At 42.9% G+C, this 26,155-nt stretch overlaps 3 protein-coding genes and 1 long non-coding RNA gene across 9 annotated transcripts in view; 3 read left to right on the forward strand and 1 right to left on the reverse strand.

Moving 5' to 3' along the window:
* Positions 1–12,583, forward strand: LOC136420912 (adhesive plaque matrix protein 2-like). Of its 6 annotated transcripts, none has more exons than XR_010753352.1 (16): positions 1–106; positions 2,950–3,090; positions 3,508–3,651; positions 4,080–4,271; positions 4,836–5,021; positions 5,507–5,647; positions 5,913–6,089; positions 6,232–6,372; positions 6,579–6,719; positions 6,910–7,062; positions 7,476–7,631; positions 8,199–8,342; positions 9,470–9,832; positions 10,124–10,177; positions 12,057–12,173; positions 12,556–12,583. XR_010753352.1 is itself a non-coding variant. In XM_066408042.1 (13 exons), exons 1-13 carry the CDS (start codon positions 982–984, stop codon positions 9,595–9,597), a joined length of 1,908 nt encoding a protein of 635 aa, XP_066264139.1. In that variant the 5' UTR covers positions 885–981; the 3' UTR covers positions 9,598–10,087. The 6 variants fall into 6 exon arrangements, 1 of the variants encoding a protein (XP_066264139.1); XR_010753350.1 differs by lacking the exon at positions 1–106 and adding an exon at positions 885–1,045; XR_010753353.1 differs by lacking the exons at positions 1–106; positions 4,836–5,021 and adding an exon at positions 885–1,045.
* On the forward strand, positions 9,816–23,589 carry LOC136421092 (collagen alpha-3(IV) chain-like). Its single transcript, XM_066408240.1, has 24 exons — positions 9,816–9,832; positions 10,124–10,177; positions 12,057–12,173; positions 12,556–12,592; positions 13,053–13,160; positions 13,550–13,585; positions 13,767–13,811; positions 14,130–14,148; positions 14,320–14,352; positions 15,051–15,188; positions 15,691–15,726; positions 16,300–16,335; positions 16,641–16,676; positions 16,977–17,021; positions 17,552–17,626; positions 17,951–17,995; positions 18,147–18,206; positions 18,818–18,853; positions 19,135–19,185; positions 19,433–19,477; positions 20,266–20,415; positions 20,774–21,084; positions 21,579–21,736; positions 22,506–23,589. Exons 1-24 carry the CDS (start codon positions 9,816–9,818, stop codon positions 22,717–22,719), a joined length of 1,902 nt encoding a protein of 633 aa, XP_066264337.1. The 3' UTR covers positions 22,720–23,589.
* The window catches only part of LOC136449249 (mucin-5AC-like), a 5,528-nt gene continuing 2,726 nt past the window's right edge, over positions 23,354–26,155 (reverse strand). Inside the window, exon 5 of the mRNA XM_066449194.1 lies at positions 23,354–25,737. Within this exon, the coding sequence (XP_066305291.1) occupies positions 25,283–25,737 (455 nt within the window). The 3' untranslated portion in view covers positions 23,354–25,282. The remainder of the gene's footprint in view (positions 25,738–26,155) is intronic.
* Positions 24,223–26,155, forward strand: part of LOC136449250 (uncharacterized) — a 12,610-nt gene continuing 10,677 nt past the window's right edge. Inside the window, exon 1 of the long non-coding RNA XR_010758003.1 lies at positions 24,223–24,337. This is a non-coding gene — a long non-coding RNA (uncharacterized lncRNA). The remainder of the gene's footprint in view (positions 24,338–26,155) is intronic.

Consider the following 26,155-nt stretch of genomic DNA (forward strand, 5'->3'; position numbering starts at 1 on the left):
GAGTTGAAGCTGACGTGTCCGGAGAGGTGAGCGGCGACACGATGCCTTTGCAGGATTTGCCCGCCTTGCCAGAAAAGTGGTCTCGATATTTCCGTATCCTTTGCAGGTGCGTTTGCTCCTTTTCGGTGACATCGTCCTGTAGCTGAAGAATTTATTGAAGAACGCGGAGCGTGGCTGCGTGCGTGCGTGCGTCTCCGCGCAGGTGTGTTTCTGTCGCCGGACGTTTGAAGCCGATTCTTGTCGCTGACTTATCCTTACAAATCTACTCAATCAGGGCTATGCTTCAGTCCCAATTGGAAAAAGGGGCCCCGCCAGGTAGTTCACGGACTATTTTCCTGCACTTCCTGGCGTGACCCCTTCGTAGCCCCGTGGGACACCCTGCGGCTGCCGAGCCCCATTGTGAGTTTAACACGGACTTAAATTCAATGCGGGACCCAGTAACGCCGTGAGCTAATCGTGCGAGAACCGGAAGGTACCTCCCGCCCCCCCCCCCCCCCCCCCCCGCTCACGTGCTGGTTTCTAAAAAGACGACATCCGGAGTTCGAAACTTAAATGAACCAATATCACCATTTTCACATAAATGCTCTTCGGACGATCTATTTAGACAAATATAAGACACAGTCCATATATTCCAAATGACTCTTTTCACCTTGCATGTTTGCACCTGTAGGTGTTCAGATACGACAGAAAAACTATCTTAAAGTAAGCCAGTCTAAGACGGTTTTAAGGACAGCCAATCAAGAAGGAAAGACGTCGATCTTTTAATTGCTTCTTTAGAAACCGGCCCAGTCCCTTGTGCCTGCGAGCACGTCATGCCAGCGCCTCAATGGTAAATGTCAGCCTGGTCTAAGGTTTGTGTGCTGACCAGGTCTAAGCAAATATAAACAAGACGTCAAATAAGAAAGTCATCGACAGGTAGACCGGGGAGGGTCACACGGGTACAGGTGTAAGGTGGAAGATTGACGGTGAGACGGTTCGATCATGGGCCCGAGGAACGGCCTTGGAAGGGGCCTGTTAGTCGCTATCCTTGCCGTTAGCTGTGCAGGTATGTGGCCATGAATAATCAGCCTAGCATGCTATAACTGTGAGTGATCTTTGAACGTAATCATTGACCGCGTTACACCTGGTAAACGGATGTCGCGTCATTTTTACTTACCAATGTCGGACTATTCTGGTATAGCCTGACGTATATCCTCACAGAACTCAGCATAAACAGTGGCTGAAACATGCCATGATTCCTGTCATCGAAATAACGTCAAATACGGTCTATACAGAGCAACGTTGTAAAACTACATGGTTGTCTGAGGTTGCCAGGGAGTGTTCTTTACTTGCAACAGACGTTTTCGTCTACATAATATTCACCCAATTGAATACCCTTCACCCTGATTCACAAAAGTGTCGAACAGTTACTATGACCGAGTTAAAGTGCAGCTTAATCACAGTCTGATGCGACATGAATGTTCATTGTTCTTGGTCTGCCCTTTCGCGAAACCCTTCCCCCTAGACTATTGATAAATAACCCGGACATAAATCACGTAGTTAACAGGTGGTTGGGTTGGCCTTTCGACCCAAAGCGGCAGGAAATGGCGCCCCTCCCGAGACGCCGACGTTCAGACACACGCGGAGGCGTTTGTGCCAACATCTACAGACTAACAATAGCTAACAATGCATTTTGGGATTTAATAGATATTGATTTACGGTTATTTCTGCAGACTAGGCAATTAAGGCTGCTTGCTAGAGGTGTTACTGTTGAATTGAAGTTGTTTTTATCTCCCCCGATTGCATGTACTGTTTGCGTTCCTATTTATTCTGTGTCTTGCGATGTCAATTCGTCTCAGTTGACTAGTAGCCGTGGCGACTCTTGGAGGGCGTATTTTGCTTGTTAACTTATACACTAGTCCTCACAATATAAGGACGCCATCCAAAAGTCGCCACGGCAAAGTCGATTGGCACTCAGAAAGATATGCTTTGACATGCATCTACAGACTGGGTTTAATACTGCACAGTATCCTCTTTGGGAGGGGAGTTTCTGTGCATCGCCTTTATTGTTGCGGAGTCTTGTTGAGTCTGGGGGCATGTACGTGATTTCTTCGTGAAAAAACCGCTTGACGCCCTCCCTGTTTGCAAATATAACCTTTGCTGAGGCCAAGGCTTTATGTTTTGCATTGCGGGGGTGGGCTTAAGCTTCCTGTGTATACCAGACAAAAACTATACGCTACTCATTGATATTTATCACATAATGATTGAACGTACACATTAACATTGACTGTTAAAAAGGCAACAGACATAAACTTTGCTTAAAAGAGTCAAGAAAAAGCCCCAGAATAGACGCTATCTCCCCTGCACAGCTGTGCACACAGTTCAGTGTTGAGTTAACGGCTCTGTGTAATCACACTGCTTGTTCTTCGCGCTTTCAATTAAGTGACTGAGCAGACAACACTGTCCTATCAAGTAGTTGGCAATGAACATACAATAATCGTAAAGAATATTCGCTTTAAATCTTAAACTGAAGGCGGGTACCTTGGAGTACGTGGTTCAAAGTATACGAGGGTAAGGGGAGGGTTGGCCGGGATGCATACTGATATCGTTACGGTACAGTAGCAACGTTAGATCTCACGTTTGCACTTTACTCCACGCGTGGGCGTGGTATTTTTATATTCCATCCAATACAGGCTAAGGAAGAATACTATGCTTGAACATAGTATTCCTTGAGAAGAAACTTGATTTGTCGTAACTTTTGGCGCGACAACGTCTTTATGTATGCATTTGTCCTTGTGCCCGCGACGTCTTTATGCGTGCACCTGTCCTTATGTCCGCGACTTCGCCTCCCGATATTGAACAATAAAAGTCAACAATGATTTGTAGGTACACCTAGAAGACGTCGTAAGCTAGCTTTGTGACATTCTATCACAACGATTTGCCTACAGTTTGTGTGTCGTGCTCTTGCAGTTGTTTCCGGGGACCCCTGCGTCCCGAACCCCTGCGACCCAGATAACGGACATTGCCGCCAAGTCGGCTGGGACTTCAGATGTGTGTGTCGGCCTGGATTCCGGCTCATGCCTGACGGCCGGTCCTGTTTCCCTGACACTCGTACGTCAAACCGCTTATACTACTGGTGTTAGTGTGCTTGTTTGTTTGCAGTTAGAACAGCTTTGATTCACTTTACACCGATCCTTTGCCATTCTTACCACCACGCACGTATATAGAAAGATATAAGCTTGCTCTTAGATAATACCGAGGGCTGCAGTCTTTGGAATACAGAACGAAGGCTTTTTTTATAGCTTTTCTGCTCATCTGATAATTCTGAAACATTAGATGCAGTTTGATATTCATTTTCTTGAACGCATATCTATTGGTCACTCTATAAATCTTATTTCTCAATGGATTGCTTCGTAAAGTTTGCCTAGGCTGTAATGACCCAACCTTAGTCATGCTGTCGTTCCGTAGCTAGTAAGACACTGTTTGGAGAAGGGGGGTTCAACCATCCAATATGTCCTACTTTTTCAGTTTCTCCCAGTAATCTATGTGTTCCAAACCCCTGCGATCCAACCAATGGCCAATGTGTCCAAGAGGGAGCGAACTACAGGTGTATCTGTAGGCCGGGGTTCCAGTTGATGTCGGATGGCCGAAGATGTAGTCCACTCCCTCAGCGTACGTGGTTGTATTTTCTGTTCACGGCTGTCCTATTATAAGTTATCTTCTGGTCACTCACTCACTCAATTGTTTGGTTAAAATCAGTTGGTTGATGCTAAGCGTGCTAGCTCACACTGTCCAGTATTACTCTTGCCGTGATAGCAATGACGATACGAACCTGCTGCTCCGTTGACTAATCTTCAAGAATAGCTCTACTACTGTTCACAGCACATTGGTACATCAATGCACGTTAAGAAGTGACCTATATTGCATTTTACGCACTGAATCACTGCTATTACGGTGAAGGCACAGCAACACCATATGACAGTGTTGTGTTCACCACCACCACCCCCTCCCAAACACACTCCCTCATGTCGACTTCTGTCACCATATCAGCACCTGCAAAGCATAATGCAGTACTGTTTATTTATGTCCCATATTTGCAGCTCTTTTAGCTATAGAGGATGACCACGACCATGACCATGATCATGACCATGACCATGGCCGTGACCCCTGTTCCCCAAACCCCTGCGACCCAACTAACGGCCAGTGTGTGGAAGAAGGAGACAACTACAGGTGTATCTGTAGACCGGGGTATCGGCTGATGTCGGACGGCCGAAGATGTACTCCAGTCACCCGTACGTTTGAATTTTCACAACTGTCTTATGTTCCTAACATTCTGGTTCCTCTCTCAATTGCCTGGTTGAAACTAGTTGGTGAAAACTTTCAGTTCCAACTGTACACCCACTGTACACTGTGCTCCTTGTCATACCTTTGAATGGTGGAAACTTGCTGCTAAGTTGAAAAATGTCTTAAAATACCTCCACTGCTGTCACCTACAACTACAAGGCACATTGACAAGTCACCTGCACTGTATTGGCGGATGCTGTCATCAGTTCCGACTGTATCCAGATCTCATACTGTATGTGCACTGTGCTTCTCTATCTTACGGTCACAACTTTCAGTGGCGCGAACATGCTGCTAAGTTGGAATATTTCTCGGAATATCTCCACTGCTGTCACCGCAATAAATGCACGTTACTGGCAAGGGATTTAGTGGACCGAGCACAGCGCTACAGTATGTCCGAATTGCACCCCACCACCACCACCACGCCGATTTCATTCTGGCACCGCATCAGCAAAGTGTCACGACCAGATATATGACGACATCCCAGTACTGTATTATGTGTCCAATATTTGCAGCTGTGGTAGAGGATGACCACGATCATGACCACGACCATGACCATGACCATGGCCGTGACCCCTGTTCTCCAAACCCCTGCGACCCAACTAACGGCCAGTGTGTGGAAGAAGGAGAAAACTACAGGTGTATCTGTAGACCGGGGTATCGACTGATGTCGGACGGTCGAAGATGTGCTCCAGTTGCTCGTACGTCTTCTTTCCACGGCTGTCTCATTTTCTCTGATCTGCTCATTCACCTGCTTGGTTAAAGCAAGATGGTGGATCCTTTTCACTCCTACCTGTTTCCAGATCTGACACTGTTATCCGTTATCTCTTACTAGAAGACCGCTGCGTGGTGCAGCCTAACTGTTGCCTGGAAGTATTGGCCGTCATATATCTACTTCTATTTTTATTCTCACCCATTGCTTCGTTTAAACATCACCTACGTCAGGTACAATTTTTTGTCAAGGACGCATGATTCATTCTTCTGATAGATGATCTTAAAAAGTTCTTCGTCCTCTCACAGAGATTACAATATACGTTAGGTTTCTAACTTGAAACACGCGACAGTATTCTGTTCAATACTATGAGGTCCTCGTACTCTTACAGCTGTTGCAATGTACGTTGGGTTTCTGAATTGAGACACGAGACAGTATTATGTTCAATACTCTTAGTCCCTTGTACTCTTACAGCTGTTTCCAGCAGTCCGTGTTCTCCAAATCCCTGCGATCCCCACTATGGGCGATGCGTGGAAGAGGGAAGAAACTACCGATGTGTCTGTAACCCGGGCTTCGAGTTGATGCCAGACGGACGGAGATGTACCGGTGTTGGTCGTACGTTTTTCCGTGTTCTTCCCACTGTGCACTGTTCACACTGTCTTATGGTTGCGGTGGTCATATGTTGTTGTCAGAGAATATCCTCACCTCTATGCACATTAACTTGCATTGCACTTAACGCACTGAATTGATTGAAGCACAGCACCAGAGTATGTCGGTATTGCACTCACAACCGCCCTTTCACGAAGATGTCGTCACTAACACTGCGGTACTAGTACTGTGTTATGTGTCCTGCTTGTCTTCTCATTTCCCATGTTTACAGCTGCTGTGGATGACCACGATCATGACCACGACCATGACCATGGCCGTGACCCCTGTTCACCAAACCCCTGCGACCCAACTAACGGCCAATGTGTGGAAGATGGAGACAACTACAGGTGTATCTGTAGACCGGGGTATCGGCTGATGTCTGACGGACGAAGATGTACTCCAGTCGCTCGTACGTTTTTCCATGGACTTTATTCCTCTGTATATTCCCGTTGTGTTCCTTCATCTTCCACTCAATCCTATGTGTGAATAAAAAATACGGCTGTGACATACAGAACGTACGTTAGTCACCGAGCAGTGTCGTGCCTTTGCAGCTTCTGTTGACGACCCATGCACTCCCAACCCCTGCGACCCGTCCAACGGTCAATGCGTCCGAGATGGAAACAACTACAGATGTGTGTGCAGACAGGGGTTCCAGCTGATGTCGGACGGTCGAAGATGCACTCCTATCCCTCGTAGGTCATCTCAGTTTCTTTTGACTTCACTTGATCCTTCTTTTCTAGTGCACTTTTTGTCGACGCCTCAGGGGCGAGCCTACTGTTTGCAGTTTGCAAGAATTCTAGGAAGTGTACAGGTTTTTTTTACATTTCTCTTGGGAACATTTCAACACAACCGTCTTGTATGAGCTGCGACACTTATAAAGTGTATCGTACTTTTTCAGCTCCTGTTTCCAACCCCTGTTCTCCAAACCCCTGCGACCCAGCGAACGGCCAATGTATCGAAGAAGGAAACAACTACAGATGTGTCTGTCGAACTGGATACCGGTTGACGTCGGACGGTCGGACGTGTACCCCTCTTGGTCGTACGTAGCCCCGTTGTCTTTTCACAGCACCTGCTTGTATGTCTTTTGTGCACACTCGACATTGTTTTACGGCAGTAATTTGTATGTACTGAGTGTTTATCCGGATTTCAAGCACCAGCACGCACCAGTGATATCTAGAAAATTAACTACAGCAAAATAACACGAAGTACGTTTCCTCGTACGTTTTCAGCTATTCCTATATCCGTGAACCCCTGCTCCCCAAACCCCTGCGACCCAACTAACGGCCAATGCGTGGAAGAGGGAGAACTCTACAGGTGCATTTGTAGACCGGGGTATGAGCTGATGTCGGACGGCCGAAGATGCACCCCTACCCGCCCGGCCCGTATGTCATCTCATTTCTGTTCCTCGTTCGTAAATTCCTGGCGTGCTCAGTCATTCGGTTGCTTACTTATGAAGAGTGGCTGTTCACCCCTTACCGGGTATTGTCAAAACATTTCACTTTCACAAGTAACTTCAGATACTAAGTATTCTAAACTCTAGACATGCATGACAGAGGTTTCACCTGTCCAAAGAAGGTTTCCAACTCAGTTATCTAGTCACTTTACTGTGAACTAGTATGAAGAGTAGCCGTTTCACTGTCATAACTCACAGTGTAATTTCACAACATTGCACGTTTAGAAATGTCTTCAGACATTCACACTAATGTAGCAGGAGTTTTCTCTTTCTGAATGTAGTCAGGTAGATGTGTGTTATTCGCCACTTCCTATCGTTCCCAACTATATCGAACTTTTACAGCTGTTATTACAGACGACGACCTCTGTTCCCCATACCCCTGCGACCCAGAACACGGTATCTGTGTTCAACAGGGATACGAATACGCGTGCGGGTGTAGAGAGGGATTCCAACTGGATTCAGACAACAGAACGTGTAGCCCTGTCTATACTGTTCCCCGTACGTGGTCCACACCACTCGTTCCTGCATCCCTCTCGCACCCATTCATTCATTCATTCATCCATTCATTCATTCATTCATTCATGACGATCGCACGGTGCACAATCGTCGACGTATACAGATTCCAAACGGATCCTAAACATTATGTATCACTTGCTTTCTCAGGCACAGACTTCACTGATCATGGAACATGTCGTTATTGCACTGTCATTCACCAAGTTGACACCACTCATATGGAGATACATACCGTGATAAAACTGCTGTAACGGCTGTTAAAGCTCATCGGGAACAACGACATTTCTTTTTCTTATCAGCACAGCACAGTGAGGCGCAAACTTGCGCCGGACGTCCGAATGTACACCTCTGTACACGATTCCACAGCACTCGTACATGCATTCCCTGTGCACTCATTATTTAAGTTACATCTTTAATACAGTGCACCATCACGAACCCAAACCTTCAAAAGTAGATTCAGATATTCTTAATGGATGTGACAAGGTGTTCTTGGTCAATCTGGGCAAAGAGGATACGTATTTTGTTGTTACAAAGTTTGTATATCCTTTACAGCCGTTCTCATCAACCAGCCCTGCGATCCAGACCCCTGCGATCCAGTAAACGGTCTGTGTGTGGAAGATGGCAGTAACTACAGATGTATCTGTAGGCCGGGGTTTCAGCTGATGTCGGACGGTCGACGCTGTTCTCCAGTTGATCGTACGTGATTCCGTTTTTCATCCAAAGCATTTACATCCCTGTTTTTTTTCTTACTTCGCTTTTTGACAGACAAGGACGACTGCACTCAAGTTTTTCATAACTTATTCCATTATAAACAGTGCCACGTACAGAGAACAATATACCCATTTTTACACCTGGGAAAGTCGTGTTAAGTGCCTTTCCCAAGTTCACAGCATCGGTGGCGTCAGGGGGATTCGAACCCGGGACCGATTGGTTCTAGGCCGAACACCCTGCCATTACGCCACACGGCCACGCATTCATTCCCTGTTGCGCACTTTACAGTATTGTTTTCTTTATAAGAGCTCTCATTTCCAAACCTTACACTCAGCGTTATGCTCTTCACTTATCCGCGGGCATGACCCTAAGTCAGCTCTATAGTACTGAGCGGATAACAGAACGCGTGCCCAAATCTAACGTTGCCTGCTGCGCTGGAGCTCCTGTCACCAACCCGTTTCCCAAACCCCTGCCATCCATCGTCTTCAGCCATCTCGGTCCTTCAGGACTCATTGAGTCTCCGTTTGAAGATCAATATTTAGAAACAACACTCCGAATTGCTGTGAAAACACAGATGTCTATAACTCTAACAGACAAGTGCCTATAATGCAAACATCGCGACAAAAACCTGTGTTAGAAGGTCATGAGGGTGTTTGAACGACGATTGACATCATGATATTCTAAGGTTCTTTTTAATTACGCCGATTTGTTTATACCTCTGACTCTGTGTGCGTGTATGTATAACATGTCAACATATGTTTTTACTCCGTCATTTAATTTGGTCCATTGGTCCTTATTCGGCAGATCCCCAAATGTGGTGATGGCTACTCGCCCCTCCCCTATCCAACAAGGATATTGACAGGATATTATAGTGTAAGAAAAACTGTTATTGACAGGAAATTCTGTCAATAGCGAAAAAATCTTATTGATAGGAACATTCCAAAATTTGCTTTCCTGTCAATAGCCTTGACTATCTATCAATGTTCACTAGCCAAAGTCAGAATATTCCCCAGAAAATGATAAAACAAATATGATATTTCTGCAGCAATTATCACAACACATTTTGCCTTGTGTGTACGCTCATGAGTCATGACACATGGTTTTGTTGACAGGACTGCAGCCCGTCCCGAACCAGCCCGGTACCCAGGGGGAGCTAGTTGTTACCAACAATGGGAACATCAACAATGCAAGTAGACTTGTTCTTTCTTCCTTTACATGTACTAGTCATCTTAGTACTTAGTACTGTCACATTTTTCATACATTACACATACTACAATTTGGTATGTCTACTTAGATCCAATATCTATGCATGGCTCATCCCCTCCCTCTCCCCTTTCCCCCTTTCTCATTTCGCTGAACGAGTCATCAGAAGAGACTGGGTTCTTTGCCTTCTAAATAGTTAGTTTTTGGCATAGAAATTAGACCGGAGAGGCGACCAAGGGGAGTTCGATGGTGCGAATGGTGGGAACAGCAGTGTAAGTAGACTTGACATTTTTACTAAATACCACTTTATAATGAGATGAGGGGTCTCAGTATTCACGCTTATATTAGTCATCTTAGTATAGACAATTTCACCTTTTGCACACATTACACACATTACAATTTGGTACGTTCGCTCATATCTAATATCTACGCATTGCTCATTTTATCACTCCCTCCCCACTCTCTCACCAGAAGAGACATAAGGTAGACACTCGATCCAACTGCCTATTGCTTATGGTTAATTTTCGGCATAATTCAGACTTTTGACACCCCCTTTTCAATAGGGAGAGAACTGTGGTGGCTGTGGTTCCTCCTGTGTTGGACAGCCTGGGCCCAGGGTAAGCAATGTTGTGCAATCTTAATTTTCTTTTTCATTCATATATTGGTATATGCCATTCATTCAGACATCCTCTTAGATTTCCGTCCGCGCTACTGCAGTCTTTTTCATAGTTCCACTTACAATTCGATGTGCTTACTTATTGTGTTGGAACAAAGTTTTACCTTTGCACCAAACCGTCTTATGTTTGTGTTCACAGTGAGAGTAATTACGGTACCTGTAACCTTGTGACGAGAAAAAGACATGTATCGAGACTATCGACATAGATTCCTCTTTGCAACACCATGATTAGGCCACACCAATTTAATATCTTGGTTCTCGGATTTAGAAAATAGTATTAGATTGACATATCTACATGAAAACTGACTCTAATGGGAATGTCTGTGCCTTGATACGAACAGTTTCAGGGGTTGAGTCAGATGCCATTTTGTTCCCGCGTCCTCTGTTTTCATTATGTCCTGTTGTTTTTATATAAAGATAACCGAAAACCAATGTTATTTGTTTGGCATTATAATACTTTAACTCTGTGAACCTTACATCCAGTTCTGCTCGAAAATACAATTCTACGTGTTGGTACAAATTAGGATGTCACATAAGTTGTGAAAAAAGTACAACTTAAAATAGGGCTAGTTTTGAGACTACTGTTCACAAGTGTACTGAATATATATGAATGTCTTATTTCGAAAAACAAAAACAAATAACATTGTCTCAAACGTGGCAACCAAAACGGCTTAATTGCGTCAGGGCATTACATTAGACCTGCGACATATTTAAAAACAGAACACGTAGTCTACTGTGTTCTGCTGCTGCAGTGGTCTGAACACCCTGCTGCTGCGATCAGCCAATAGAACACGGCAAGGATAAAAACGTTAAAACAGTATGCCGTCCTGATGAGTTGGACCATGAAGTAGTTAAGTTCAGTTGAGTAGAAATGTCAACAAAGACCGGTGCAAGGCCAGGCGTTGTTTACAGTGGCAGACACTTCTCGTCTGAGATCAAAGAGCCACTGTTCGGATATCATTCGGTAATTATTTGCATACCGTATTGACAACTTTGCCAATCCCTAGACGTGAATTCCACACATGTCTATGCCTACCAATAACATCCTACAGTTGTCGTGACAACACTTAAGCACTATAAGCAGTGTTGGGTCTTAGTGTACGTTGAAGCCTCCCCCCCCCCCGAAGTTGCAGTATGCAAACCAGCGTGAAAAAGTTATCAAATACAACCATTTACTACAGCGCTGAAATATGCATTGGTGACAAAGGCCACACATGCCATAAAAGTTTAATATTAGCTTGACTTTGTCCGACCACATTTTAATCATTTACCCATCGTTAGTGGTTATCGGTAAAGTGCCTTGATTTAAAATTATTTTCCTCTTAAGTTTCTTAAGGCCTTCAAGGGGAATTAAGTAGTCTACTGTCTGGCCTGTCAAAGCTTAAAAGGAGCACAAAAGGAATGTATATATAACTTTCCCGCAAAGAGAGATTAGAATTGGTGGTGAGGGAGGAAGAAATCATTACTTGTTAACTGAGGAAAATATTTAACCTTTTATAAGTACTAGTAATAGATTTTTACATATTGAACAACACACAAACAGTTCTGATACAACCATCAGTTTGTTTGTTGGTTGGTTGGTTTGTTACTTTAAGCTGTAAGAGTGCAACAATTTTTCACATTATTTCTAAAAGAAAAATGCTGTGTACCAGTTGTCGCCAAAGTTTGCAATAGATGAATTCTTACTGTATATTTGTTTATTCTGCCTGACAAGTGACAACTTTCAATATTTGCAATTCTCATACGCCTTGCCCCCGTATAGGTTTATTTGGCAACTGATAACTTGTGTCAATCTGAACATGCTGTATTGCACGCACCAGGGTCATCCAGGGTCACGGGGTGCTCCAGGGTTCCCTGGACCTGAGGGTGTGCAAGGGGAAACTGGAGCTCCAGGTTTACGTGGCTCTGCCGGGGACCCAGGGGCAAAGGGAACAGCTGTAAGTATATTCTATCGTCAACATAACATTCTTATTACGATGACAGAGACAATGTTTGTTTATTTGTTTGTTTGCTTGAACCTTTTGAAAATGTATTTATGAGAAGCTCATACCAGCCGGCAGGCCGCTTTTCGTTTAGGTCATGAGGAAAGAGGGAACGGTCAGATTGGTGAACGGCTAGGTAAAAACAAGGGCCTGATAATAGACGAATATTGTTCTGCAAAGACTTTATGCAGTGTTATGTAAAACAACAAATGCATATGTTGACCAAAGGAAAAGCTGGACGAGAAATCTTGCAAAGGAAGGGCACCTCATTAATGACTCAAACAGACCAGTTAGACATCGCACTTCTAATAGTTTAACTGTCGTTTCCTGTTCGCAGGGTGATACTGGACCAAGGGGACCACAGGTTAGCAACAGTTTATTTAACTAGTATAGTGAACTGCCAGTGGTACGTATTCTTCGTCATTTGGTGATTAACTAACCAGTTAGAACAATCAGAGAAACATTTTTTCATTTAAAAATTTCGTGATGAATAAGTGTAGACGTCAGACCAGATACAAGAAAATGGCAACTTACCTCCGGGCTGAATCAGTACGAATGACCCATAACTCCAGACACGTGACTTAAGTAAAGCTGTCAAAGTTACCTGTAACGTATCTAATGGGTGTAGATCTATATGTCTGAATGTAGATGTATATCACCTCCTTGACTAGACTCCCTATACAGAGTTATCTGGCTCTGTACCTTGTTCACATGTTGATAACTCGATATGTATCAGTTGAAACTTATGAAATAAGGTCACATCGTTTGAACTCTACCCGTCATTTAATACCAACCGACACAGCTGAGCTTCCATGCTATGCCTTTTGTCTACAGGGTGTTATAGGGCCTGGTGGCCCGGTCGGACCCCGAGGCACCCAGGGAGACAAAGGTAGTAAAGGCTCGGCAGGGACACGCGGACTGACTGGGGATAAGGGTCTAAGGGTGGGTGGATCCTACAAATAAATCTAATTACATTCTAGGAAGAGATAACCCTTACTGTGTACAAATAGGAAGATACATCAAATAATATTTAGACCTTAGAGCCAGCAGTGTAAATGATACGTTAAACTCAACTTGTTATACATATTCATATACCTGTTCTCAAGTTACTCCATTTGTTTACACTTGTTTGTTAGTATGTGTAGATGTAACGTTTAACTTAGTAGACCTTACGAAAGTCGCTGCACTTTTGTTGTGTCAATAAAGATTGTTCTTGTATAAAGACTGTGTCGATTGACTTGCTATCAAGTGTTGTGTTGTTGTTGCTGTACATGTGTCCACTGTCAGTAGAAATTTTGAATTTAAAGTTTTCCTTATTTGTTTTCTTGCAGGGTTCACAAGGCCTACCTGGACTGACTGGCGAGCCTGTATGTCACGATCTTTGGATTTGAATTTCAAAAGTTAACAGTTTCTGTCAATTTGAACTAACCCCCGAACTCAGCACCGTAGATATTGTATCGTGGCTATGTTATGTGAACACTTGTTTCAAAAGGAAAAGTCTAAGTTGCTTGCATTTTATTCTTACTTCAAAACCTTGCACATTTCCAGGGGTTGCCGGGCAATGCCGGCCCTATGGGAATGCCAGGATTATGTGTAAGTACATATATATCAGCAGTTTTCATTTCACCAGAATGAAGTAATTTGAACTATTATACGCCAAAAATAATTACTCAAGCAACTGGATAAGATTTTGAAATAGTCAGACGTTTCAGACAGCATCCACTGTCTTTCGTCAGTGACTAACGATAGGACTGAGAATACCAGGTTTTATACCAATTTGAACTATTGTTTTGGCGTGTCTGTCTGTGTTGTCTGTCAAATTTTAAAGCTGAACCATGAAGTACGTTCAGAATAGATAAGACTTTTTCATCAAACGAGTGCTTTATATATTGTTTTCTTTACCCACCACAGGGTCCAAAAGGGGACCCAGGTACGTCTTTTACATGTCATTTACTTTCAACAACGTAGTCACAGCTTTAAAATAACACCTTTGTCGGCACTATGACGTCATTTAATTTTGGTTTCAGCATACAGCATGTAACTTAGAATAATCACAAAAGTTTTACAATTTTCTTGACAATCTGTTTCATGCAATTCACAGGGTTACCAGGTCCTCCTGGAACCGGAATCCCATGTGAGTAATGAAGATTCAACATTATTCTGATTCTGTCAAATACATGTGTTGAATAATAACAATATTTGCAGTCTAAATAAATGACAGCAACATCAATTATGTTTGCTTTTTGCTTTTGCTGCAGTCTAGAAGTAAAACAGTCCAAGGTATTGTCATTCATGAAATTCTCGTTGTGCTCTCGTTGGTTCATCATCTTTCTACCTTGTGTGTACCATGTAAAGAGATTTTTTAAGATGAAGTGATACCTTTTTCAATAGTTCACCCGTCTCCACTGAAAATCTGATTGTTCGTCTTCCTTCTTTCGTTTAAAATTCAGTTTGAAATTATGCCACCTTGCTAACACTAATACAGCTGTATTGCTTACCCGGAGTACCATACAATGGTCAATGGTTTTCTCCTCTTGACCAATGTTGCTTGCTGACCAACCTATCAATCACTAGCAATTACCTAGATGGCCTCCATACGACTAAAAAGCACGTAGCAGCTTTCTTCAATATTAGTCTTCGTTACTTTCCTTGGCCTGAGCGTGACATGGCTAAAAAGGCCACAAAAGGTTAATTAATGCCCATGCCTTAACATCAAGTTAACCTGCACAGTGAATCTTTTCACCATTCTCTTCTTGAAAAGCGATCAGGTCACGGCTTTGTAAATATTGAAGTAACAAAGTTAACATGTTCTTTGTGTATTTGTCCGATTAGCTGAAGGTCGGCCAGGCCCAGCTGGTCCGCCCGGGGGTTCCGGCCGTCCGGGCCCGCCTGGCCCTCCTGGGATCCCCGGCTCAACTGGCCCGGGCACCAAGGGAGAACCGGGCATTCCTGGCTCCCCTGGACTGAGAGGTGAAACACCTTTACACTATTTTGTCCATATAATGTCATTAAACTAAAGATATGTAGTGATGTTGTCAGGAAATAACCTGATGATGTGTGGGTATCTTAAAATGTCACGTCACAACTCGCAACGACATCATCCTTCATATTATTAGTGTGGTTTGCAGCGTTTAACAACTTGCATTAGATTGTAAGGAATAAATGTCGGAGATTGAGTGTCATATGGGTACCTGAGTGTCATATTGGCATCTGAGTATTCGTTTTGGCCATGTTGTATTCTTTAGAACTCAAAAGAATTACTTGTAGTTTACAAAATTTTACTTAGATGACCTCATGTAGAGACAATTTTGTAGAGACCTCATGATGGAAGTACATGGATAATGTTGTGTATTTTGATAGCATTGTGCATTTTGATATAAATAATTCTAAACGTTTAGAGTTTTTGGCTTTAGACTTATCAAGTATTGTGAGAGAATTAACAGCGGGAGTTTTAATCATGTCACTGTTACAGGTCCCCCTGGAAGTCCAAGTGGACCGGGTCAACCAGGTTTGTGAATCTATGGTTTCTAACTTACTTACTTAGACTTACATCCTCCCGTGCTAAGTGGCAAGCATCCTCCATTTTGTGCGATTTTGGGCCATGTCTTCCGCTCCTTTCAGGGTAATCCCCAATTCGTCAAGGTCCTTCTGAAGCATGTGCCTCCATGTGAGTTTGGGTCTTCCCCGTTTTCTTTTCCCTTTGTCGGGCTTCCATCGGAGCGCTGTTTTTGCGTGTCGCTCCACAGGCAGTCTAAACAGATGACCTGTGTATTTTACTCGTCTTTCCGTGATGGTGATACTAAGGGGTTTTGTCCCACTCCTGTTGTAAACTCCTTCATTTGTAGTTCTATCTTCATAAGTTATGTTATATATCCTTCTAAGGCACCGCTGTTGGAATGCGTCAAGTTTTCTTTTCATTTTTGCTGTAATTTTCCACGTCTCGCTGGCATAAAGGGCCGTGGGGAGAACTACGGATTGAAGTTTCTAACTAAATGAGTGTATTTTATCTATTGATCATTACATTGTTTTAGAGATGAAAGAAAATAAGAGAATTGATGTAATTTATTTTCTGTACTTGTAGGAAGAGATGGAGTACCAGGTTCCCCCGGACCTAAAGGTAACTTACTGCAACTCTCTTCACTCAATGATGAAAAACACAAGATACAGAGTGTTCAATACTATCTGGTATATCGGCTGTTTCATAGGGTGAACCCTATGAGTACCCCGCTGGTTGAAGATGTGTTGCTACACTTGGTGTATTTGGGAGAATTTTGAAAAGTAATATTTACATGGAAAAGAAATATCGAACTAATATCCTGTGTCAAGGACGAGCTCAGCTATTACTACATTTCATAACGGTATGCCTGATTTGATGGAGTTCAATTTTCAAAGTACTTACTAACTTTTGATCCATTATTTCAGGTGATCTCGGAGTCCCTGGATTTCCAGGTCCTGCAGGTAAAGTGGTTTGATTCCAGTTTCATTGCTATTTATCAATATGGTGATCAATACTTTCTCCTATAAGGTTTTATCTATTCATTGATAACAACAGATAGCAACTGTTCCAATGACGCATCACTTCACAGAATGTCAAATATAAGAAATGAAATAGACTCGAGTGTGTGCCAGTACTGAAAGGGGGAACGTTGGTTAACGCAGCAGATGATTTACGCTGTTTTGTGACAATAATGACAATTTGCGCAAATAATGTACTTCCAACACATCAATAGGAATTGACGAATGACCCTTATATTTTAGGTCCTCCAGGACGCAGAGGAGACGTAGGGTTCCCAGGACCAAAAGGTGCGATAGATAAACTTTATCTTATATTTCACGAATAGGATGATGATCATTTTTACACTGTTTTAGAGTCGGCTTAAAAATCTGCTCAGCCTGTCCATCCATTTTCCAAGTTTTTCAGATGTATGTCAGATATCAGAGCTGCATTACTAGTAGTAAATGACAATATCAGGTGCAGCCAGCTACAATGACTGGTGTTTGAAAATATGTCACTTTTTGGATATTTGGAGTCTCTTTTAACACAACCAGGTAATCTCACCTGCTGACGTTTCGGTGTCTGTCAGACACCTTCTTCAGAGCTTCTGACTGGAGTACTGCTTCTCACCGCTATAAGTAGCCGATGTAGGTGGCGCATTTGCGGCGAGAATGTAATCCCAAATGTGGCTGAGCTTGTATCCCCCCTCGTCTCGGTTCATCACTGGAGATGACTTCCTGATCCATACTACCTCCTTAATCCAACGGATGCGTCTCCAAATATCCTATGTTCTACCAACCCGATGAAATTATTTTCGGATGTCACATTTTTCCTATAGGGGATTCAGGCACTGCGGACGGCGTACCAGGTCCGCCTGGCCGCCCCGGTTCACCAGGACCCTCCGGACCACCAGGTAGGAAACAACGTCTGTTTGGTATTAAAGGTCTTACATGTCGCCCATGTAGAACCCAACGTCAGTTGGGTCAACGTCCATGTATGACCCAACGTCATATAACCCAAAGGCAAAGCAACGTGACTTTGCTCATTGGAGGATGGAATATTCTGACAGGCTCTTGTACTTATTTAAGAGTCCCGTCTTTGCCTACGAAGTGTGATATCACCAATTTCAATAGCTGCTGCTGCCTTCATTTTTTGCTTCGCATTTCTATTTACACTCTGCATTGTTGCATGGTTACTTAGACAGTGTATAACATATTTCTTATCGATTGTACAACAGGTTTTCCAGGACCGAAAGGGGAATTTGGCCCCCCTGGATCGGCTGGTAAGACTACATACTTGTACTTGATTAGGTCTTCACAATCTTTTAAAACAATTTCTTTTATATCCTGTTGATTTTTAAAGTCAAATGTTCATTTTCTATGAGCTTTCGACATTGATGTGCCTTTATGCTTGAATTCGTTTTGATCTTTTAGGTCCACCCGGCCAACAAGGGCTTGGGTTTCCAGGCCCTCCAGGACCCGTTGGGCCTGCGGGTGAGTACGATTTGACATATTGAAATGTACTCCATTCATGTACAGACTAAGAGCTCCATTGCCTCCCCGTTGTTTGCTTAAAACAAAACTATCGATGCGAAGTTGATAGGAGTGAAGTCACGAGTAATAACCCAGCAAGAAAGTCGACTAGTCTACAAGCTCTAAATGAGACATTAGCAGCAGTACGTCCTGTGTTCTCTCCATCATCGAGATCGGTCGACGTTCGTAGGTCAATGAACCCCGTTCCATGTGCATGGGATAGGGTACAGTTTTAGGTGAAACATATGCTCGAATCTTGGGGGACTTTAAAACATGCTCGACTCTTGGGCGATGTTGAGATTTGGCGTCCTTCTGGCGATAAAAAAAATGACGAAGCTTCGACTGAGTGAGAGGGGCTTTAAGAACCGATGTCGTACTTCAAGGGGGGCACATTTACATGTAATGCGTATCAAGCCACGTTTGCTTTTTAGTTCGCAATATTTACCTCAACAATGTTATTCATCCAACCTTTTCTCAGGCCAACGCTTTCACTTCTGAGAAACCTGTAGTCTCAATAATTAAGATTTCTGATTGACGCCTTTTCTATTTCTGTCCTAATGCTATGATGTCAGGTAGTCGAGGTCCTCCGGGTGGTCCAGGGTTTCCAGGTAAGAAACGGGTTATGATGTTTTTGTCTGTGAGTCTCTATTGATTTTACTGATACGCAACTAAGAGAAATAAAACAAGTGATGAACATTCAACACACAAAGAAAGGGAATATGTTTGTTATTCTGTGCTGTTTTGTTTTGCGTCATGTTGTTGGGTGCTGCTTTGTGTTGTGTTGTATTGTACTGTGTTGGGCTATTGTCAGTTATACATATATACTCGGTGCACAGATAAGATAAATCATTTTGTATTCTTCCTTCTACACACTAATGTGATGATTCAGGCCCAAAAGGAGAAGCTGGTTTGGGATTCCCGGGACCATCCGGTTTCCCAGGTATATATGTTTATAGTTTATTTATTTGTGTGTAAAGAAATGTTTGCAAAATTGTTTCAATGTTATATTAGATACTGGTTTATATTGAAATCATTTGAATATGGCCTTAGAGAGTATCATTGTTTTACAATATAATATACATACATGAGCGGCATCGTCGTGCATACAGTGTATTGGGCCGTTGTAGTGAACAAAATATGTTTATGAAAATACATCAATTTTATATTGTGTGATTTCTGTCTCTTAGGTCCCCAGGGAGACCGAGGGCCACCAGGACCATCAGGGCCGGACGGTAATATATCATACATCAACCAGTATCATAATCAGGTGTAATTTTAGTCCCTTATTCGTCCCAAATGCGCGAATCTGCTAGGATCCACTTGGATGTTACTTAGTCGTTAGGCCCATATGGAGAACTTATGAATAATAGTTTTAACATATTCTGCGTGATAGTAGTCTCCATAGCCTCTCTGTGCCTTTTTGAGGCTTATGATGCACTTTTTGCTGATGACTTCTTTTTGTCCTATGTCGTGTGTCCAGCCAGTACGGCTGTCTGCACAAACGACCCAGTACAAAAAGAAGTCATCAGCAAAAATTGTATTATAAGCCCCGAAAAAGGCCCATAGAGAGGAGGCTAGTGCTATTGAACGTTTATCATGCAAACTGATAATAAATGTTCACAAATTACTAAAGGGTATGTTGTGTCTGAATAAAAATATTCTTTTACACAACCAAGAGATTTATTCAACTGACGTTTCTGTGACAATTCTGCCTTGAAGAAGGTGACGTATGGTCACCTAAACGTCGGTTCAATAAATCTCTTGGTTGTGTAAACAGAGTCTTTTTATTCAATTACTTACCAACCTGAGGAAACTATTCACGGGTATGTCGTGTCTATTCTTCTTATTCAGATTTCGTTGGGGGTACGGGTACTTATGGAGGAGGTGGTCGCTGTGTTTGTTGTAGTTTGTTTTGGGCTTTAGCTCCTCAAAGGGCAGGGGCGCTACTCCCTGTCCGCCACCCTCTATCTGGCATTATTTCTAATATATTCTTCATTACATTACTTCGTGCACATCGCAGGCGAGGGAGGATACAGAACGTTCAACCTGATGACGCGGCACAGCCAGACCACCATGGTGCCGCAGTGTCTGCCGGGAATGACAAAGATGTGGGAAGGGTACAGTCTGCTTCATGGTGAAGGAAACGAGAGAGCTCATGGACAGGACCTCGGTAAAACAGCTTATGTAGTTGATCATTTGGAAAATATCATAGTAGTTTCAATTATGGCTAGTCAGCAGTACCTATTACTATCGAACGCTGTAACACAGTTGCTTGAAATGTCCTGAGTCCCCAGAGTCCAGACTAGCTCTACGAAAACGTTGACATTGATACATATTAAAGTTTTCTTGAACACAACCAAGTTCATCTTACCTTTCAACGTTTTGGTAGCCTATCCAATACTATTAACTCGTTTACTACTATCCTCGGGGCACTAATGAACGGATCTGCTATGTGGCGCTGTGGCAAAGAAATGCGGTCCCAAACATGACTAAGTTTGTATCGTTGATAATATTGATATTCCAAACAGGCACTGCCGGCTCCTGTGTGAAGTCCTTTGCTCCCATGCCGTTCATGTTCTGTGACATTAATTTCCAATGTCACTACGCCACCCGTGACGACAAGACCTACTGGCTATCCACCGTCTCCACCCAAGCTGAGCTTCCCGAGAGTCCGGTACAAGGCAACGAGGTCCTCCGCTTCATCTCCCGGTGCGTGGTGTGCGAGGTCCCGTCTACCGTCATGGCGTTCCACAGCCAGGACTCCACCATTCCCGAATGTCCCCTCCCCACACGGGACCACAGGTGGCAATCTATCTGGGAAGGATTCAGCTTCTTCATGGTAGGTCCCTCCTTTGGCAACTAACTCCTTTGTTGCACGAGCATGAGTTAAGGGTTTGGAGTGTCGGTGCTGGATTTCTCCGTTGAATCTATGTTGAACTGTATGCATACGACTTCATCATCGTGATGCCTGCTCATGTTCCCTTGTACCTGCTATTCAAACCAGACCCAGTTGAATATCGCAATAAAAGCATGATTGCCTTCACTGATCACATCAATTGACACGAGCTCCATTCATAACTTTGATATGTAGTTATTGTATTTAAGAGTAAAAACTGAAGACCTGTCAAAGTCCAGGCCACAATGAGTAAAACAGATAATCTTACTTATTTTTTACTCGTGAATTAGGAACGTTCACATAAAGTGAAAATCATAGAAACAAATAGGTTGTTGTAAACATGAACATGCTTGTCTTCACATGGAAAATTCACATCCCCGTTGAGTCCCTGGTGACAAAAACTGCAGCTGTTTAGCAACGTTAATTCCTTCCCCCAGCACACGGCTGCCGGAGAGGGGAGCGGTCAGATCTTCTCCAGCCCGGGCAGCTGTCTGGAGAGGTTCCGCCCCGCCCCCTTCATCGAGTGTCACGGAGCACGGGGCACCTGCGGATTCTTCGCCAACAAGTTCAGCTTTTGGCTCGCCACCATTCCAAGGTAAAAAAACATATGTTAACGTTACATTGTGATCAAAATGTGACCAGCAACGAACCTCTATGGACATTCGATAATTGGTAACGTCACGTTACTCCTCTGAGCAGCTAGGAGCACCACACATTGCCTTCCTAAACCTCAGTGGTAATAAAGTCCTGTGAACTTCTTCCACCTGTCAGGTTATTGTAGCTATAGCTGTGTAGACTGCAGTACTCATCTCAGCAGCTAGGACCACCACACATCACCTATAGCTACCTAAACCTCAGTGGTAATAAAATCCTGTGACTTCTTTTTCTTCTGCGCGACCTGTTAGATGATTGTAGCTGTAGCTGTGTATACTGTAGTTCCTGACATATATAACAGTACCTGACCATTCATCTATTTCTCTCAGTACCTACCTAAGACCACCACACCTATAGTCCATCGGCATAGTTCCCAAAATTAGCTGAATTGTGCACTTTTGTCTAAAAGCACCAAATTTGGTACACATGTAGTTAAACATATTCTGCATAAATCTGGATATGGAGGCATTTTCATTTCTGCCCAGGAGCGCCGTGGCGGCATCTTAAGTTTAGAACACCCATAATAGGCTGACCGTTCTAGTACCCTTAATAAGGGGGAGGGGCAAAAAATTAAACATGAATGTTTTTTCATGAAAATTTGTTTATCATAAAAGTCAACTACAAGAATCGTAAATCTGTTAATTTTATTCTAATAACACGCTATAGAAAATTATCCCTCCGTGGTACTGAATCTGTTTCTCGTGTTCCAGAGATTACACCCCTGATCAGAACAGGGATCCGTACGAGCCGAAGGACGGGCCGTGTCTGGAGATGACCCGCACCCAACAGGCCCGCACAGAGATGGAGAGGATGGTCGGTCGCTGCCGCGTCTGTATGCTGATAAACGACGAGATCGAGGCGACAATAAGACAGACGGGGCCTCTGCTGCCGGGAGTGTTTGACCCAAGACAGCCGTTTGGCTAGATTACGTCTTTGTAATCGCGCATGCGCAGCTCTCTCGTTCATCTTTATAATCATCGTTCGGATGACGAGGGATTGGTAAACAAAATACTACGTTGTTCACTGAATTGCAGTGATTTTATTTCACTTATAGTGTTCCCTCCTGTATCACGTCTTAGACACATCACTAACGATCTAGGTAGAGTAGCGTTTATAGAAACGAACTAGCATGATAAGTATATTCAGACAAGTCGCATGTTAGACAAGTGGTGCTATTAACTAACGACACAAGTCAGTAACCGTCAAGCTACTCTGAAACAATTTGTCACATACTCCTACTCAGTTATCGAAGGCACAAGAATACATACATAACACATTAGTAAATAGTTTTTCAAGAACAAGATTACCTCCTAGTGTACAACAAGTAAAACGTTCGTTGGTCTGAAAGAGTGTTGTTGTATGTCGGACGTTTGTTTGACTATCCTAGCGGAAGTAAACCTAGTACCAAGATTAGCATTGTTGCTACACAAATCCGTATTTCACAATGTTGCAGGGTCAGACATTCACACATATGTAACACAAAAAAAACAGTTAATGATCTTTCTTAGCCTCTTATTGTAATTGGGTCGTTTCTATTGATTTTTTTCTCCATTCTATCCCAAAAAAACGCGACATGGTGCTCTTAATAGCCTCTTAGAAGATGAATACATAATCATATCCAAGCTAGTTTTATATCCAATCTAGTTTTACCGTTTTCATCATTTAACATATCCATAGCGAGCTAGTTTATGTAGTTTTCTAAACTTGTTTTGTGCCTTGTGTACTTTTTGATTTTCTTTGCAAAAGTAATGAAATGATTTTTGCTTGTATTTGATGATAAACGGATTAGACAAATACTTTGCAAGTGTGTTTATTTTGCTTTGTAGTGTGTATGTGTATGACTTGCAATATGATGTAAGATGCCTGTCCTTGGTGCTGATCCATATTCACATACATAAATACATACAGATGTACATGCTGATCCATATTCACATACATACATACATGCCTGTCCTTGGTGCTGATCCACATTCATATACATTCGTACATGCCTAGCTGTCCTTGGTGCTGATCCATATTCACATACATGAATACATACATACATACATGAATACATACACACATGTCTGTCCTTGGTGCTGACCTAATAATCCCCATTCAAACACAAGCACTCACACGTGAACTGTTTTCTGCCAGGCGTTTCCAAATGCTGTCAGAGAAGCCCGGCAGTCACAAAACTTTAGTTTCTTCTAATATCAAAATTTTGTTGGTCCTTTGTACGTCTTTCTTTTCCTTGGGACTTGGAACTCTCCTCCCAGAACTGTACCTTGAAATTCAGAAAAGGTCGTAAAGACCCGTAAAATAACCCCGACCGAATAATCCAATCGGAAATTAACGTTCTTACACCTATTATCTGTAAATGTCTGTTAAGCTGAGTCTGATTGGTCCACGCTTATAAACTGATTAATTAGCAACAGGCGGCGTTTAACAGGTGGCGTCCATTGCGCAATAACGGCAAATCAAGATGGCGATAGTAGGTAACCGAAGTGAGAAAGCTCTTGAACTTCTGTGATTTGAAGACGTTTCTCCTCCGTTTTGCGCGGTAAGTAGAGCCTAACTTTGTTCAGCATGTATTCATGGTCATTTTAAGAGTTATTTAACGGAAAATGTGGGGTAAAACTGTGAGAAAATGAACGACTCTTTTGTACACGCTTCTAGCATGCGCTCGGGTATGTCTAAAACCGGAGGCGTGACGGAACCAAACGGAACGGGGCATGTCAACATACAATGTAATGCACTATATACAGCAATTCCCCTGTAGTTACTCCTTTACACGTTACTATAGTACTAGGCTCTACCATCCTCCGCGGGTCGCCTGGAAAATAGTACAAATTGGCCAAAATAGAGTCAATTATATAGCCGGCACGGTTAGTCTGGTACACTAATGGTGACCTTAGACTTAGAAGCTCCTATTAGACTCAATGGTGACTAGAGGTATGTGAAATATCCTGACCAGGTTTCTTAAACAAAAAATGCTGTACATACCAGGACCACTTTTGGTTTCAATTTTTAATAAATTAAGTTTATTGCAAATTCAAGTACATAGAGATATAACTATTCTAATCTAAATGCTCAATCTAATACTAGTTCAGGTTAAACAGTTAACTAGTTAGGTTTGACATCCTTTTTAACAAAAAGTAAAATACATATCTCATATCATCATTTCATGGTTTAAGGGCCTTTAAGCCCACTGGTAGATTCAAGTACGCATGTGCAGTGTCAAAGCTGAGACATAAAGAAAACCCGCCTGGGTTATGCAAATCATGACAATGGTTGAGACAAGAACTATTCACAAGCCAGGGGCCTTAACCTTTGACACTGCACATGCCTACTCGAATCTACGAGTGGGCTTATGAACGTCATTGTTTGTTTTGAACAACTGGTAAACACACTAGCTTTTTACAGTAAGTACAACCGGACTGTTATTATAGAATGTCATCTGCCATCATTGCATTCCTTGGGCATAGTCTAAGAACTTATTATAAAGCTAACTGACAGTAACTTTCAAAACGTGATGTTTGACAAAACCTGCGGTCACTCCCTTCTTCACATATTTCCTCTTTATAACCTCGACAACCTTGTCTAGTTCCTGTGGGTTATCAAAGTACCGCTGCAGGTTGTTTTCTACTAGATGGTCTTTATCTGCAACCAGCTTAGCTCTAAGTCCAGGCAGCTGGTCCAGCAGTGGGGTGGTAGTTACGGTAGTGACAGTAGTGGTGACAGTAACTGTAGTAGTACTAGTAGAGGTACTTGTGGTATGGTTCACAACAGTGGTACTGCTAATGGTGGTAGGGGTAGGGTCAGCTGCCTTGGCCTTGATTGTTCTCCAGCGTTCGTTTACCTCCTCCTGCATTTGAGCCTTGGTCATGCCCTGCACAGCTTCCTCCTCTCCAATGTTGTTCCACAGCTGTTTGTATTGTTTTTCCTTGTCTGTGGTGCAGTCTGCAAAGAGAAATTAGTCAAAACTGATAAATTAATTATTGATTTGTTAACAGTAACTATATTTTAGCGACTCTTATGGTCACTGTTCAAGCGCTAAAATTTCATCATTGCAAATATTTGATCATTCTTCCTGCTGAGGCAAGAACTTTGTTCCCACCCATAAAATTAAACGCTGTGAACTACTAGAACTCCCTTCCCCCCAACTGATAAATCACCGACGGCAATACTAAACGGACATTACTGTACATTACTGCATCTGATATCCTATTCAAATTCTGTCTTCATTACGCCTTTAGAAATGAGGTAAAAATCTATGCAGAATATTGCAGACTTTTATCAAATAACCCTTGCAGTCATAGAGAGACAATACTCTTGCAGTCACATGTTGTTTTTGCCCCAAACATCCTACATGGTGCCC

The sequence above is a fragment of the Branchiostoma lanceolatum genome, chromosome 15 (genome assembly GCF_035083965.1).
Source record: "Branchiostoma lanceolatum isolate klBraLanc5 chromosome 15, klBraLanc5.hap2, whole genome shotgun sequence".
NCBI lineage: Eukaryota > Metazoa > Chordata > Leptocardii > Amphioxiformes > Branchiostomatidae > Branchiostoma > Branchiostoma lanceolatum.